The sequence below is a fragment of the Oncorhynchus gorbuscha genome, linkage group LG17, assembly GCF_021184085.1.
Source record: "Oncorhynchus gorbuscha isolate QuinsamMale2020 ecotype Even-year linkage group LG17, OgorEven_v1.0, whole genome shotgun sequence".
Taxonomy (NCBI): domain Eukaryota; kingdom Metazoa; phylum Chordata; class Actinopteri; order Salmoniformes; family Salmonidae; genus Oncorhynchus; species Oncorhynchus gorbuscha.
This window is the reverse complement of record NC_060189.1, coordinates 55,942,767-55,959,612: the sequence shown is the minus strand read 5'-3', so window position 1 is coordinate 55,959,612 and position 16,846 is coordinate 55,942,767. Positions and strand designations below refer to the sequence as shown.

At 50.7% G+C, this 16,846-nt stretch overlaps 1 protein-coding gene across 5 annotated transcripts in view; it reads right to left on the bottom strand.

Moving 5' to 3' along the window:
* Positions 1-16,846, bottom strand: part of LOC124001246 (lipopolysaccharide-responsive and beige-like anchor protein) — a 399,363-nt gene that overhangs the window by 267,053 nt on the left and 115,464 nt on the right. For 4 of the 5 annotated variants that reach the window (XM_046307891.1, XM_046307893.1, XM_046307895.1 and 1 more), the window contains exons 27-30: positions 11,792-11,922; positions 9,992-10,099; positions 9,391-9,532; positions 8,780-9,128 (exon numbers count right to left, since the gene is read on the bottom strand). In XM_046307891.1, coding sequence (XP_046163847.1) covers positions 8,780-9,128; positions 9,391-9,532; positions 9,992-10,099; positions 11,792-11,922 — 730 coding nt within the window. The remainder of the gene's footprint in view (positions 1-8,779; positions 9,129-9,390; positions 9,533-9,991; positions 10,100-11,791; positions 11,923-16,846) is intronic. The other variant, XM_046307892.1, reaches the window with a different exon arrangement.

Here is a 16,846-nt window from a genome sequence, read left to right as displayed (position 1 = left end):
TGTCTGCACAGGGTGTCTGTCTGCACAGGGTGTCTGTCTGCACAGGGTGTCTGTCTGCACAGGGTGTCTGTCTGCACAGGGTGTCTGTCTGCACAGGGTGTCTGTCTGCACAGGGTGCCTGTCTGCACAGGGTGCCTGTCTGCACAGGGTGCCTGTCTGCACAGGGTGTCTGTCTGCACAGGGTGCCTGTCTGCACAGGGTGCCTGTCTGCACCGCTGTCAGTGAGACTTCCAGTACTTTATGATGAACTACTGCTGTGTGTTTGAGCCTGAGGTACCTGAGCAGAGCTGGGCGATAGGGACAAGAATCCATGTTGCGATAAATTGCCCTAATTGATGTGAGAACAATAACTAAAACGATAGCTTTATAATATTCATGTACACCACAGTTTAAAAATATAATTTAAACTACTATTACTAGTTTGATGGTTGTAACCATTAATTGTCCCATTAACAAACCACTCATTTCAGCAAACGTATTTCATTTCAAACTTCACATTTCTCTAGTATAGGCTACTTATCATTATGAACGATATCAGCAAAATGCCTAAGTGATCGGTGGTGGCAACAAAAAAAATGGTTTATCGTCCCACAGCTCCATTCTGATCGGATTAACTTATATCATAGAGAAGTCTCTTTCTTATTATTGTCAGAATCATATTCATTTGTTGTCTTAAAAGATGACTCAAATCTAAAATAAATACTATTTTAACCATTTCAAATACACTTACATTCTTATGCAGTTTGGGTAGGTTCTGATGGAATTTCCCTACAATCTGAGTGAAAATGAAAAGCTAGAAGTCTGCACTCTCACACAGACGGTAGAGATTAGAGTAGACCTGAGAGAGAGAGGAGCAGGGGAGAGCAGAGCCCAGACCTGAACACAGACTGTAGAGAGTAGAGTAGACCTGAGAGAGAGAGGAGCAGGGGAGAGCAGAGCCCAGACCTGAACACAGACGGTAGAGAGTAGAGTAGACCTGAGAGAGAGAGGAGCAGGGGAGAGCAGAGCCCAGACCTCAACACAGACGGTAGAGAGTAGAGTAGACCTGAGAGAGAGAGGAGCAGGGGAGAGCAGAGCCCAGACCTGAACACAGACGGTAGAGAGTAGACCTGAGAGAGAGAGGAGCAGGGGAGAGCAGAGCCCAGACCTCAACACAGACGGTAGAGAGTAGAGTAGACCTGAGAGAGAGAGGAGCAGGGGAGAGCAGAGCCCAGACCTCAACACAGACGGTAGAGAGTAGAGTAGACCTGAGAGAGAGAGGAGCAGGGGAGAGCAGAGCCCAGACCTGAACACAGACGGTAGAGAGTAGACCTGAGAGAGAGAGGAGCAGGGGAGAGCAGAGCCCAGACCTGAACACAGATGGTAGAGAGTAGAGTAGACCTGAGAGAGAGAGGAGCAGGGAAGAGCAGAGCCCAGACCTGAACACAGACGGTAGAGAGTAGAGTAGACCTGAGAGAGAGAGGAGCAGGGGAGAGCAGAGCCCAGACCTGAACACAGACTGTAGAGAGTAGAGTAGACCTGAGAGAGAGAGGAGCAGGGAAGAGCAGAGCCCAGACCTGAACACAGACGGTAGAGATTAGACCTGAGAGAGAGAGGAGCAGGGGAGAGCAGAGCCCAGACCTCAACACAGACGGTAGAGAGTAGAGTAGACCTGAGAGAGAGAGGAGCAGGGGAGAGCAGAGCCCAGACCTGAACACAGACGGTAGAGAGTAGAGTAGACCTGAGAGAGAGAGGAGCAGGGGAGAGCAGAGCCCAGACCTGAACACAGACGGTAGAGAGTAGAGTAGACCTGAGAGAGAGAGGAACAGGGGAGAGCAGAGACCAGACCTGAACACAGACTGTAGAGAGTAGACCTGAGAGAGAGAGGAGCAGGGGAGAGCAGAGACCAGACCTGAACACAGACTGTAGAGAGTAGACCTGAGAGAGAGAGGAGCAGGGGAGAGCAGAGCCCAGACCTCAACACAGACTGTAGAGAGTAGACCTGAGAGAGAGAGGAGCAGGGGAGAGCAGAGCCCAGACCTGAACACAGACTGTAGAGATTAGACCTGAGAGAGAGAGGAGCAGGGGAGAGCAGAGCCCAGACCTGAACACAGACTGTAGAGATTAGACCTGAGAGAGAGAGGAGCAGGGGAGAGCAGAGCCCAGACCTGAACACAGACTGTAGAGAGTAGACCTGCGAGAGAGAGGAGCAGGGGAGAGCAGAGCCCAGACCTGAACACAGATGGTAGAGAGTAGAGTAGACCTGAGAGAGAGAGGAGCAGGGGAGAGCAGAGCCCAGACCTGAACACAGACGGTAGAGATTAGACCTGAGAGAGAGAGGAGCAGGGGAGAGCAGAGCCCAGACCTGAACACAGACTGTAGAGAGTAGAGTAGACCTGAGAGAGAGAGGAGCAGGGAAGAGCAGAGCCCAGACCTGAACACAGACGGTAGAGAGTAGAGTAGACCTGAGAGAGAGAGGAGCAGGGGAGAGCAGAGCCCAGACCTGAACACAGACGGTAGAGAGTAGAGTAGACCTGAGAGAGAGAGGAGCAGGGGAGAGCAGAGCCCAGACCTGAACACAGACGGTAGAGAGTAGACCTGAGAGAGAGAGGAGCAGGGGAGAGCAGAGCCCAGACCTGAACACAGACGGTAGAGAGTAGACCTGAGAGAGAGAGGAGCAGGGGAGAGCAGAGCCCAGACCTGAACACAGACGGTAGAGATTAGACCTGCGAGAGAGAGGAGCAGGGGAGAGCAGAGCCCAGACCTCAACACAGACGGTAGAGAGTAGAGTAGACCTGCGAGAGAGAGGAGCAGGGGAGAGCAGAGCCCAGACCTGAACACAGACGGTAGAGAGTAGACCTGAGAGAGAGAGGAGCAGGGGAGAGCAGAGCCCAGACCTGAACACAGATGGTAGAGAGTAGAGTAGACCTGAGAGAGAGAGGAGCAGGGAAGAGCAGAGCCCAGACCTCAACACAGACGGTAGAGAGTAGAGTAGACCTGAGAGAGAGAGGAGCAGGGGAGAGCAGAGCCCAGACCTCAACACAGACGGTAGAGAGTAGAGTAGACCTGAGAGAGAGAGGAGCAGGGGAGAGCAGAGCCCAGACCTGAACACAGACGGTAGAGAGTAGACCTGAGAGAGAGAGGAGCAGGGGAGAGCAGAGCCCAGACCTGAACACAGATGGTAGAGAGTAGAGTAGACCTGAGAGAGAGAGGAGCAGGGAAGAGCAGAGCCCAGACCTGAACACAGACGGTAGAGAGTAGAGTAGACCTGAGAGAGAGAGGAGCAGGGGAGAGCAGAGCCCAGACCTGAACACAGACTGTAGAGAGTAGAGTAGACCTGAGAGAGAGAGGAGCAGGGAAGAGCAGAGCCCAGACCTGAACACAGACGGTAGAGATTAGACCTGAGAGAGAGAGGAGCAGGGGAGAGCAGAGCCCAGACCTCAACACAGACGGTAGAGAGTAGAGTAGAGCCCAGACCTGAACACAGACGGTAGAGAGTAGAGTAGACCTGAGAGAGAGAGGAGCAGGGGAGAGCAGAGCCCAGACCTGAACACAGACGGTAGAGAGTAGAGTAGACCTGAGAGAGAGAGGAGCAGGGGAGAGCAGAGACCAGACCTGAACACAGACTGTAGAGAGTAGACCTGAGAGAGAGAGGAGCAGGGGAGAGCAGAGACCAGACCTGAACACAGACTGTAGAGAGTAGACCTGAGAGAGAGAGGAGCAGGGGAGAGCAGAGCAGACCTGAACACAGACTGTAGAGAGTAGACCTGAGAGAGAGAGGAGCAGGGGAGAGCAGAGCCCAGACCTCAACACAGACTGTAGAGATTAGACCTGAGAGAGAGAGGAGGGAGGGCAGAGCCCAGACCTGAGACTGTAGAGAGCAGGGGGAGAGCAGAGCCCAGACCTGAACACAGACTGTAGAGATTAGACCTGAGAGAGAGAGGAGCAGGGGAGAGCAGAGCCCAGACCTGAACACAGACTGTAGAGAGTAGACCTGCGAGAGAGAGGAGCAGGGGAGAGCAGAGCCCAGACCTGAACACAGATGGTAGAGAGTAGAGTAGACCTGAGAGAGAGAGGAGCAGGGGAGAGCAGAGCCCAGACCTGAACACAGACGGTAGAGATTAGACCTGAGAGAGAGAGGAGCAGGGGAGAGCAGAGCCCAGACCTGAACACAGACTGTAGAGAGTAGAGTAGACCTGAGAGAGAGAGGAGCAGGGAAGAGCAGAGCCCAGACCTGAACACAGACGGTAGAGAGTAGAGTAGACCTGAGAGAGAGAGGAGCAGGGGAGAGCAGAGCCCAGACCTGAACACAGACGGTAGAGAGTAGACCTGAGAGAGAGAGGAGCAGGGGAGAGCAGAGCCCAGACCTGAACACAGACCTGAGAGAGAGAGGAGCAGGGGAGAGCAGAGCCCAGACCTGAACACAGACGGTAGAGAGACCTGAGTAGACCTGAGAGAGAGAGGAGCAGGGGAGAGCAGAGCCCAGACCTGAACACAGACGGTAGAGAGTAGACCTGAGAGAGAGAGGAGCAGGGGAGAGCAGAGCCCAGACCTGAACACAGACGGTAGAGAGTAGAGTAGACCTGAGAGAGAGAGGAGCAGGGGAGAGCAGAGCCCAGACCTGAACACAGACGGTAGAGAGTTAGACCTGAGAGAGAGAGGAGCAGGGAGAGCAGAGCCCAGACCTGAACACAGACGGTAGAGAGTAGAGTAGACCTGAGAGAGAGAGGAGCAGGGGAGAGCAGAGCCCAGACCTGAACACAGACGGTAGAGAGTAGACCTGAGAGAGAGGAGCAGGGGAGCAGAGCCCAGACCTCAACACAGACGCAGAGCAGGGGAGAGCAGAGCAGACCTGAACACAGACGGTAGAGAGTAGAGTAGACCTGAGAGAGAGAGGAGCAGGGACCTGAGAGCAGAGCCCAGACCTGAACACAGACGGTAGAGAGTAGAGTAGACCTGAGAGAGAGAGGAGCAGGGGACCCCAGACCTGAACACAGACTGTAGAGAGAGCCTGAGGGGAGAGCAGAGCCCAGACCTGAACACAGACGGTAGAGATTAGACCTGAGAGAGAGAGGAGCAGGGGAGAGCAGAGCCCAGACCTCAACACAGACGGTAGAGAGTAGAGTAGACCTGAGAGAGAGAGGAGCAGGGGAGAGCAGAGCCCAGACCTGAACACAGACGGTAGAGAGTAGAGTAGACCTGAGAGAGAGAGGAGCAGGGGAGAGCAGAGACCAGACCTGAACACAGACTGTAGAGAGTAGACCTGAGAGAGAGAGGAGCAGGGGAGAGCAGAGACCAGACCTGAACACAGACTGGAGAGTAGAGAGAGAGAGAGGAGCAGGGGAGAGCAGAGCCCAGACCTCAACACAGACTGTAGAGAGTAGACCTGAGAGAGAGAGGAGCAGGGGAGAGCAGAGCCCAGACCTGAACACAGACTGTAGAGATTAGACCTGAGAGAGAGAGGAGCAGGGAGAGCAGAGCCCAGACCTGAACACAGACTGTAGAGATTAGACCTGAGAGAGAGAGGAGCAGGGGAGAGCAGAGCCCAGACCTGAACACAGACTGTAGAGAGTAGACCTGCGAGAGAGAGGAGCAGGGGAGAGCAGAGCCCAGACCTGAACACAGATGGTAGAGAGTAGAGTAGACCTGAGAGAGAGAGGAGCAGGGAGAGCAGAGCCCAGACCTGAACACAGACGGTAGAGATTAGACCTGACAGACCCAGACCTGAACACAGACTGTAGAGAGTAGAGTAGACCTGAGAGAGAGAGGAGCAGGGGAGAGCAGAGCCCAGACCTGAACACAGACGGTAGAGAGTAGAGTAGACCTGAGAGAGAGAGGAGCAGGGGAGAGCAGAGCCCAGACCTGAACACAGACGGTAGAGAGTAGACCTGAGAGAGAGAGGAGCAGGGGAGAGCAGAGCCCAGACCTGAACACAGACGGTAGAGAGTAGACCTGAGAGAGAGAGGAGCAGGGGAGAGCAGGGAACACAGACGGTAGAGAGTAGACCTGAGAGCCCCCAGACCTGAACACAGACGGTAGAGATTAGACCTGCGAGAGAGAGGAGCAGGGGAGAGCAGAGCCCAGACCTCAACACAGACGGTAGAGAGTAGAGTAGACCTGCGAGAGAGAGGAGCAGGGGAGAGCAGAGCCCAGACCTGAACACAGACGGTAGAGATTAGACCTGCGAGAGAGAGGAGCAGGGGAGAGCAGAGCCCAGACCTCAACACAGACGGTAGAGAGTAGAGTAGACCTGAGAGAGAGAGGAGCAGGGGAGAGCAGAGCCCAGACCTGAACACAGACTGTAGAGAGTAGACCTGAGAGAGAGAGGAGCAGGGGAGAGCAGAGCCCAGACCTCAACACAGACGGTAGAGAGTAGAGTAGACCTGAGAGAGAGAGGAGCAGGGGAGAGCAGAGCTCAGACCTGAACACAGATGGTAGAGATTAGACCTGAGAGAGAGAGGAGCAGGGGAGAGCAGAGCCCAGACCTGAACACAGACGGTAGAGAGTAGACCTGAGAGAGAGAGGAGCAGGGGAGAGCAGAGCCCAGACCTCAACACAGACGGTAGAGAGTAGACCTGAGAGAGAGAGGAGCAGGGGAGAGCAGAGCCCAGACCTCAACACAGACTGTAGAGAGTAGACCTGAGAGAGAGAGGAGCAGGGGAGAGCAGAGCCCAGACCTGAACACAGACGGTAGAGAGTAGAGTAGACCTGAGAGAGAGAGGAGCAGGGGAGAGCAGAGCCCAGACCTGAACACAGACGGTAGAGATTAGACCTGAGAGAGAGAGGAGCAGGGGAGAGCAGAGACCAGACCTCAACACAGACGGTAGAGAGTAGACCTGAGAGAGAGAGGAGCAGGGGAGAGCAGAGCCCAGACCTGAACACAGACGGTAGAGAGTAGAGTAGACCTGAGAGAGAGAGGAGCAGGGGAGAGCAGAGCCCAGACCTGAACACAGACGGTAGAGAGTAGAGTAGACCTGAGAGAGAGAGGAGCAGGGGAGAGCAGAGCCCAGACCTGAACACAGACGGTAGAGAGTAGAGTAGACCTGAGAGAGAGAGGAGCAGGGGAGAGCAGAGCCCAGAACTGAACACAGACGGTAGAGAGTAGAGTAGACCTGAGAGAGAGAGGAGCAGGGGAGAGCAGAGACCAGACCTCAACACAGACGGTAGAGATTAGACCTGAGAGAGAGAGGAGCAGGGGAGAGCAGAGCCCAGACCTGAACACAGACGGTAGAGAGTAGACCTGAGAGAGAGAGGAGCAGGGGAGAGCAGAGCTCAGACCTGAACACAGATGGTAGAGATTAGACCTGAGAGAGAGAGGAGCAGGGGAGAGCAGAGCCCAGACCTGAACACAGACGGTAGAGAGTAGAGTAGACCTGAGAGAGAGAGGAGCAGGGGAGAGCAGAGCCCAGAACTGAACACAGACGGTAGAGAGTAGAGTAGACCTGAGAGAGAGAGGAGCAGGGGAGAGCAGAGCCCAGAACTGAACACAGAGAATAGCCACGCAGTAGAGAACAGAAACCATCAAGATAACCAGGCATCTCTGAGCCAGAGGTTTCAGGGGTCTGTGAGGGTAGGCGGATCCTGGTGGGAGATAAAGGTAGAAGACCAGAGGAGGGGTGTGCTAACCTGGGAACCCCAGCCCCCGGGCCTTCATCTCTGGGTTAGAGGGGCCGGGAGCTGCCTGGCCTGGGGCCAGCTGGCGGTCTGACTGGGGCTCCCCGTGGCGAGGTAGAGCTGTTACTCTATGCTCTCCAGCTCTCCTCCTCTCCAACGCTAACGGCCCCGGGAGCCGCTCTAATCCCACCAGATATGAGGAGTGCCCAGAGTCCTGACAAAGCATTCCACAGATAAAGAGGCTGAGGATCACAGGGATGCCTTGGAATTCCCACCGATTGGAAGAGGAGTGCAAGGGGTGGATGGGGAGAGGGGGTGATGGAGAAACGCTTTCCTTCTTCCTTGGCATGAGAATCTTGACTAGGTGTCTCTCTTCCTGTGGAGGGAGGGGGGGGTGTTCTCGCTCTCCCTTTCTCCTCACGCTCTCTCCCTCTCCCTTTTTCTCTCTCCCCGCTTCCTTTGTGTCTGGTGTGCCACAGGGACAATTCCCCCAAATACAAACCAGACCTCTCTCACTTAGAGATGTCTGTATAGTCTGTATAGGTACAGTACACCCACCCACACACAGCACCGCCTTGGGTTCCCACTAAGTCTCTGACCACTCGCCCCCTCACTCCATAGGGGATCCATCTAGTCAGCTTCTCTTTCCCTTATTATAGTACCAAAGAGACAGACAGCCTAGCCCACGGTGCAGACAGAGAGAAATAAAGACCGGGGGAGAGAGAGACGAAAAAGAGAAGCTATTAAATATCAGTGACAAGGTGAAAAGAAACAGCTTCCTGCTGGCTGCCACAAAGTCATCTTTTAGATCACTCTCTCTCTCTCTTTCCCCTCTTACTCTCTCTCTTCCTCTCTGCCTCTGGCAGATGCCTCGATTGTTTTGATGTGTTTTCCTGAAGACAGGTACTTTGTAGCCCTGTTTATTTGTGTTGAGGAGCCACGTCGACAGGCAAAACCAGAGAGCTACAGGGATGGGGTCGGGGGGGATACAAGAATTTAAAAGGGGGTCTGTGATGGTAGTGGGTTACTGATGTGATGCTTCCTCGCCTTCACTTAGTACATGTTCATGTTGGACCGTTTCCAGGTATGGAGGGGAGGGGTTAAGAGCTGTGAGGCTGTGAACCAGGTCAAGGGGTATTTCTTTGAGAGACTGACCCCTGATTCTAAAACTCTGTGGCCCACGCACCTGTCGAAGGATCTGAACTGGTTGGGGTTGTTTCCCATAGCAGCTCCCAGGAAGGCCGGCGGCAGAAGGCTGGGGTCCACCATGATGTCATCAGCAGGCGCCGAGACCAGGCTGCGTAGGATGTCCTTCACGTTCTTCCCGCCCCTGGCATCCGCCGTGGGGTTGTCTCTGTGACCCCTGACCTCTGAGGAGAGGGTGGACAGGGCCTCAGACACGGCGTCGGGCCCCTGGGCGGTGGTGTCCGCCTCTCTGGGGGCCACGGAGCTATGGTCATCCCCGATGCCAGAGTCTCGGCGACGGAGGGACACACTGCTCTCCAGGTCGGGACCGCCAGAGACGGCATTACTGTCTGATGGGCGGACACATTAAAGGAGGTTGATAAACATTGAGAAAAAACCTGAACCTGCTCATGAACGAGAATGAATGAAAATTAATGAGAATCTACAACAGCACATCTAAGAGATTGTAAAGACTATCAACACACCAGTACATTTCCAGACATTTGGAAATTCCATATATAAGTAATGTATAAGAGAGAGATTGACATGTTGAGGGATGGACACTTGGCTAGATGGAGCTCCTCTGCGTAGCCATATGGGTGAGGTGTGTACCTGCGCTCCTGGCAGACTGGCTGCGCTGGGGGAGTTTCTTGTCGTTTTGGGGCTCCAGGATGTCTCGGTACTTGGACACCATGAGAACAGAGATGAAGTAAACCACAGCCAGGGCCAAGAACTGAGCCTGCTTACTGTCCTCCTTTACCCAAACACACACAACATGCAACACAGCTATAATACAGCACCCCGCCAGTCTGTAATATGTTTGAGTATGTACAGATGTAGGATCTTAATTTGATCACCCTGTTGCAGAAGAACTTTCCCGCAATATAGGATTTTTTTTACTTATAATGTATTTAAGGTTTTAATGAGGCTTCTGAAATGTGTAATTTCCACTGTGAAATTTCAGACATGATTTTATTAACACCTACAAAAATGTAATAATAATACACATTTCCTGTTGCTGCAGGAACAGTTTCCTGCTGCAGCAAACTGGCTCAAATTAAGATCCTACATCTTCACAGTATTTAAAAAAAGAAATGATGGGTTCTTCCAAAAAGACAGCAATAACAAGTTTTTACAATGCATTGGTACTGTTATTTATTTGAAAAGTTGACTCGTTTCAACCTCAATCTTTATCAAAGTTTTGTAAACTCACGATATCTCTGAAGACCACGGCTCTGAGGCGGTTGATATCCATTTCCTGTAGCAGACGGTCCATGTCTCTGATGGGAGACATCCCACCTGTCACAACATCAACAGGGCTCTGCAGGTGTAGAACACACGCACACACAGACACGCACACAGACAGACACAGACACGCACAGTCACACACATAATAATGTAAGCACCTATTGCTGGTTAATGCTGAAAATACCATCATCGGTTTTTATACTCTACCCACTGTCCAAAACTAGACTTCTCTGTAAGTCGAAGACATCACAAATGATAACGGATTGTCATGGAAGGTGTATGTGTTAGCAGAGGTCAACCACAACGGCCCATTCCACCACCAGTAGAGTGTTGGAAATCAACCCATGGAAGGTGTATGTGTTAGCAGAGGTCAACCACAACGGCCCATTCCACCACCAGTAGAGTGTTGGAAATCATCCCATGGAAGGTGTATGTGTTAGCAGAGGTCAACCACAACAGCCCATTCCACCACCAGTAGAGTGTTGGAAATCAACCCATGGAAGGTGTATGTGTTAGCAGAGGTCAACCACAACAGCCCATTCCACCACCAGTAGAGTGTTGGAAATCAACCCATGGAAGGTGTATGTGTTAGCAGAGGTCAACCACAACAGCCCATTCCACCACCAGTAGAGTGTTGGAAATCAACCCATGGAAGGTGTATGTGTTAGCAGAGGTCAACCTCAACGGCCCATTGCACCACCAGTAGAGTGTTGGAAATCAACCCATGGAAGGTGTATGTGTTAGCAGAGGTCAACCTCAACGGCCCATTCCACCACCAGTAGAGTGTTGGAAATCAACCCATGGAAGGTGTATGTGTTAGCAGAGGTCAACCTCAACGGCCCATTGCACCACCAGTAGAGTGTTGGAAATCAACCCATGGAAGGTGTATGTGTTAGCAGAGGTCAACCTCAACGGCCCATTCCACCACCAGTAGAGTGTTGGAAATCAACCCATGGAAGGTGTATGTGTTAGCAGAGGTCAACCTCAACGGCCCATTCCACCACCAGTAGAGTGTTGGAAATCAACCCATGGAAGGTGTATGTGTTAGCAGAGGTCAACCTCAACGGCCCATTCCACCACCAGTAGAGTGTTGGAAATCAACCCATGGAAGGTGTATGTGTTAGCAGAGGTCAACCTCAACGGCCCATTGCACCACCAGTAGAGTGTTGGAAATCAACCCATGGGAAGTGTATAGTTGGCCAGTCCAGAGACTCAGACCCTTAACATAATGGGTTTACCATAGAGCCACTCACTGCATTATGAATGAGACTTTACACACTGGTTTCAGGAAGAAAAACTGTTTTACTGGAAGTCACCATATCAAATCAAAAGGCCAACAATGACAAAGGGCCTTGTCTAGTGTAACATAACAGCAGGCGAAGTAATGCAATAAGATATCAGCTAATGCAATAACAACTCTCTGCTATTACATAGGGAGGACCACAGAGGGATGGGTTCCTGCCGGGGAAGTATTAGGATGCAACGCAAGACAAAGGACGACTTAGAGGGATGCTTACAATTCACTAAGTGCAGTGATCCTATTCAACTAATATACAGGAGGAGAAATGTCATCAATTATGGTGTTATCCATGTCTGCTAGGGAGGGAAATGTAAAAACATTTTTTGGGGGGAGGGGGTATTGCTAGAAAGTCAAGATTCCCAAAATGCCAGAAAGAGGAGAGGGAGGGAGAAGTGTGTGTGTGTGTGTGGGGGGGGGGGTTTGAAGAGAGTCTGTGACTCAGTGAGGAGGGATGATACGACTTGCCTGCGCGGGCATGGACTTGGCAGTTCCCATGAGGCTGTGCACGGCTTGCTGGCCGCGGGCGCTGTCCTGGCTGGGCTTGAAGTGAGACTGCTGCTGACATTCCAGACAGTTCCTCACAGCCATGGCACACACTGCAGAGAGAGAGAGATATTGGAGAGAGAGAAAGAGAGAATGAGAGTTGCGGTGGATGTATAAATCAAAGAAAATAGGCTGCGTACACATATTTTGAAGATGTTATCGCAGGTGCAGCAAAATGCTTATGTTTCTAGCTCCAATAGTGCAGGAATACCTAACAATACACACAGATCCAAAAGGAAAGAAATGAAGGAATATCAGAATGAGCCATGTCTGAGTCCGGAATATAAATATATGATGGTGTGTATAGACATGAGTAGAGGTCGACCGATTAATTAGGGCCGAATTCAAGCTTTCATAACAAGTTTTCATAAAAAATATTTATTTTTTCTCCTTTATTTATTCTTTATTTAACTAGGCAAGTCAGTTAAGAACACATTTATATTTTCAACGACACCCTAGGAATGGTGGGTTAACTGCCTCGTTCAGGGGCAGAACGACAGAATTTTAAATTGTCCGCTCGGGGGATTCAATCTTGCAACCTTACAGTTAACTAGTCCAACACTCTAACCACCTGATTACATTTGCACTCCACGAGGAGACTGCCTGTTACGCAAATGCAGTAAGCCAAGGTAAGTTGCTAGCTAGCATTAAACTTAACTTATAAAAAACAATCAATCACAATCACTAGTTAACTACACATGTTTGATGATATTAGTAGTTTATCTAGCGTGTCCTGCGTTGCATATAATCAATGCGGTGCGTATCGTTGCTCCAATGTATGCCTAACCATAAACAACAAAGCCTTTCTTAAAATCAAGACACAGAAGTATATATTTTTAAACCTGTAGCTAAAAGAAATCCAGGTTAGCAGGCAATATTAACAAGGTGAAATTGTGTCACTTCCATTGGGTTCATTGCACGCAGAGTCAGTGTATATACAACAGTTTGGGCCGCCTAATTTGCAAGAATTTTACGTAATTATGACATAACATTGAAGGTTGTGCAATGTAACAGGAATATTTAGATTTATGGATGCCACCCGTTAGATAAAATACGGAACGGTTCCGTATTTCCCTGAAAGAATAAACGTTTTGTTTTCGAGATGATCGTTTCCGGATTCGACCATATTAATGACCTAAGGCTCGTATTTCTGTGTGTTATTATGTTATAACTAAGTCTATGATTTGATAGAGCAGTCTGACTGAGCGATGGTAGGCACCAGCAGACTCGTAAGCATTCATTCAAACAGCACTTGTGCGTTTTGCCAGCAGCTTGTTGCTGTGCTTCAAGAGTTGCGCTGTTTATGACAAGCCTATCAACTCCCGAGATTAGGCTGGTGTAACCGATGTGAAATGGCTAGCTAGTTAGCGGGGTGCGCGCTAATAGTGTTTCAAATGTCACTCGCTCTGAGACTTGGAGTGGTTGTTCCCCTTGTGGAGTGATAGGTAACGCTGCTTCGAGGGTGGCTGTTGTCGATGTGTTCCTGGTTCGAGCCCAGTTAGGAGCGAAGAGAGGGACGGAAGCTATACTGTTACACTGGCAATACTAAAGTGCCTATAAGAACATCCAATAGTCAAAGGTTAATGAAATACAAATGGTATAGAGAGAAATAGTCCTATAATTCCTATAATAACTACAACCTAAACCTTCTTACCTGGGAATATTGAAGACTCATGTTAAAAGGAACCACCAGCTTTCATATCTTCTCATGTTCTGAGCAAGGAACTTAAACGTTAGCTTTCTTACATGGCACATATTGCACTTTTACTTTCTTCTCCAACACTTTGTTTTTGCATTATTTAAACCAAATTGAACATGTTTCATTATTTATTTGAGGATAAATATATTTTTATTGATGAATTATATTAAGTAAAAAAAAGTGTTCATTCAGTATTGTTGTAATTGTCATTATTACAAATAAATAAATAGACCGATTAATCAGTATCGGCTTTTTTTGGTCCTCCAATAATCGGTATCGGCGTTGAAAGATCATAATCGTCGACCTCTAGAGGGTGGGCAATATATGAATAGAAAAGGTGTGTAGAGCAGTAATTATATAATGAGCCTTGACCAGAATATAGTATACACATATGAAGTGGGTAAAACAGTATGTAAACATTATTAAAGTGAACAGTGTTGAAAGACTATGTACATAGGGCAGCAGTGTCTTAAGGTACAGGGTAGAGTACCAGGTGGTAGTCAGCTAGTAACAGTGACTGAGTTCAGGGCAGGGTACTGGACGGTGGCCAGCTAGTAACAGTGTCTAAGGTGCAGGGCAGAGTACCGGGTGGTAGAGTACCGGGTGGTAGCCAGCTAGTAACAGTGTCTAAGGTGCAGGGCAAGGTACTGGGTGGTGGTCAGCTAATAACAGTGTCTAAGTTCAGGGCAGGGTACTGGACGGTGGTCAGCTAGTAACAGTGTCTAAGGTGCAGGGCAGGGTACTGGGTGGTAGCCAGCTCGTAACAGTGTCTAAGGTGCAGGGCAAGGTACTGGGTGGTGGTCAGCTAGTAACAGTGTCTAAGTTCAGGGCAGGGTAGAGTACTGGGTGGTAGCCAGCTAGTAACAGTGTCTAAGGTGCAGGGCAGGGTACTGGGTGGTAGTCAGCTAGTAACAGTGTCTAAGGTGCAGGGCAGGGTACTGGGTGGTAGCCAGCTCGTAACAGTGTCTAAGGTGCAGGGTAGAGTACTGAGTGGTGGTCAGCTAGTAACAGTGTCTAAGTTCAGGGCAGGGTAGAGTACTGGGTGGTAGTCAGCTAGTAACAGTTCCTAAGGTGCAGGGCAGGGTACTGGGTGGTGGTCAGCTAGTAACAGTGTCTAAGTTCAGGGCAGGGTAGAGTACTGGGTGGTAGCCAGCTAGGAACAGTGTCTAAGGTGCAGGGCAGGGTACTGGGTGGTGGTCAGCTAGTAACAGTGTCTAGGATGCAGGGCAGGGTACTGGACGGTGGTCAGCTATTAACAGTGTCTAAGTTCAGGACAGGGTACTGGGTGGTGGTCAGCTAGTAACAGTGTCTAGGATGCAGGGCAGGGTACTTGGTGGTGGTCAGCTATTAACAGTTTCTAAGGTGCAGGGCAGGGTACTGGGTGGTGGTCAGCTAGTAACAGTTTTTAAGGTGCAGGGCAGGGTTGAGTACCGGGTGGTAGCCAGCTAGTAACAGTGTCTAAGGTGCAGGGCAGGGTACTGGGTAGTAGCCAGCTAGTAACAGTTTCTAAGGCGCAGGGCAGGGTACTGGGTGGTGGTCAGCTAGTAACATTTTCTAAGGTGCAGGGCAGGGTACTGTGTGGTGGTCAGCTAGTAACCGTTTCTAAGGCGCAGAGTAGAGTACCGGGTGGTAGCCAGCTCGTAACAGTGTCGAAGGTGCAGGGTAGAGTACCGGGTGGTAGCCAGCTAGTAACAGTGTCTAAGGTGCAGGGCAGGGTACTGGGTGGTGGTCAGCTAATAACAGTGTCTAGGATGCAGGGCAGGGTACTGAGTGGTGGTCAGCTAGTAACAGTGTCTAAGTTCAGGGCATGGTACTGCAGGGTAGAGTACAGTGACTAAGGTTCAGGGTAGGGTACTGGGTGGTGGTCAGCTAATAACAGTTTGTAAGGTGCAGGGCAGGGTACTGTGTGGTGGTCAGCTAGTAACAGTGACTAAGGTTCAGGGCAGGGTACTGGGTGGTGGTCAGCTAGTAACAGTGTCTAAGGTGCAGGGTAGAGTACTGTGTGGTGGTCAGCTAGTCACAGTTTCTAAGGCGCAGAGTAGAGTACCGGGTGGTAGCCAGCTCGTAACAGTGGCTAAGGTTCAGGGCAGGGTACTGGCCGGTGGTCAGCAAGTAACAGTGACTAGGGTGCAGGGCAGGGTACTGGACGGTGGTCAGCTAGTAACAGTGTCTAAGTTCAGGGCAGGGTACTGGACGGTGGTCAGCTAGTAACAGTGACTAAGGTTCAGGGCAGGGTACTAGACGGTGGTCAGCTAGTAACAGTGACTAAGGTTCAGGGCAGGGTACTGGACGGTGGTCAGCTAGTAACAGTGACTAAGGTTCAGGGCAGGGTACCGGACGGTGGTCAAATCAAATCAAATTTATTTATATAGCCCTTCGTACATCAGCTGATATCTCAAAGTGCTGTACAGAAAACCCAGCCTAAAACCCCAAACAGCAAACAATGCAGGTGTAAAAGCACGGTGGCTAGGAAAAACTCCCTAGAAAGGCCAAAACCTAGGAAGAAACCTAGAGAGGAACCAGGCTATGTGGGGTGGCCAGTCCTCTTCTGGCTGTGCCGGGTGGAGATTATAACAGAACATGGCCAAGATGTTCAAATGTTCATAAATGACCAGCATGGTCGAATAATAATAAGGCAGAACAGTTGAAACTGGAGCAGCAGCACAGTCAGGTGGACTGGGGACAGCAAGGAGCCATCATGTCAGGTAGTCCTGGGGCACTGTCCTAGGGCTAAGGTCCTCCGAGAGAGAGAAAGAAAGAGAGAATTAGAGAGAGCATATGTGGGGTGGCCAGTCCTCTTCTGGCTGTGCCGGATGGAGATTATAACAGAACGTGGCCAAGATGTTCAAATGTTCATAAATGACCAGCATGGTTGAATAATAGTAAGGCAGAACAGTTTAAACTGGAGCAGCAGCATGGCCAGGTGGACTGGGGACAGCAAGGAGTCATCATGTCAGGTAGTCCTGGGGCATGGTCCTAGGGCTCAGGTCCTAGGACCAGCTAGTAACAGTGACTAAGGTTCAGGGCAGGGTACTAGACGGTGGTCAGCTAGTAACAGTGACTAAGGTTCAGGGCAGGGTACTAGACAGTGGTCAGCTAGTAACAGTGACTAAGGTTCAGGGCAGGGTACTAGACGGTGGTCAGCTAGTAACAGTGACTAAGGTTCAGGGCAGGGTACTAGACGGTGGTCAGCTAGTAACAGTGACTAAGGTTCAGGGCAGGGTACTGGACGGTGGTCAGCTAGTAACAGTGACTAAGGTTCAGGGCAGGTTACTGGA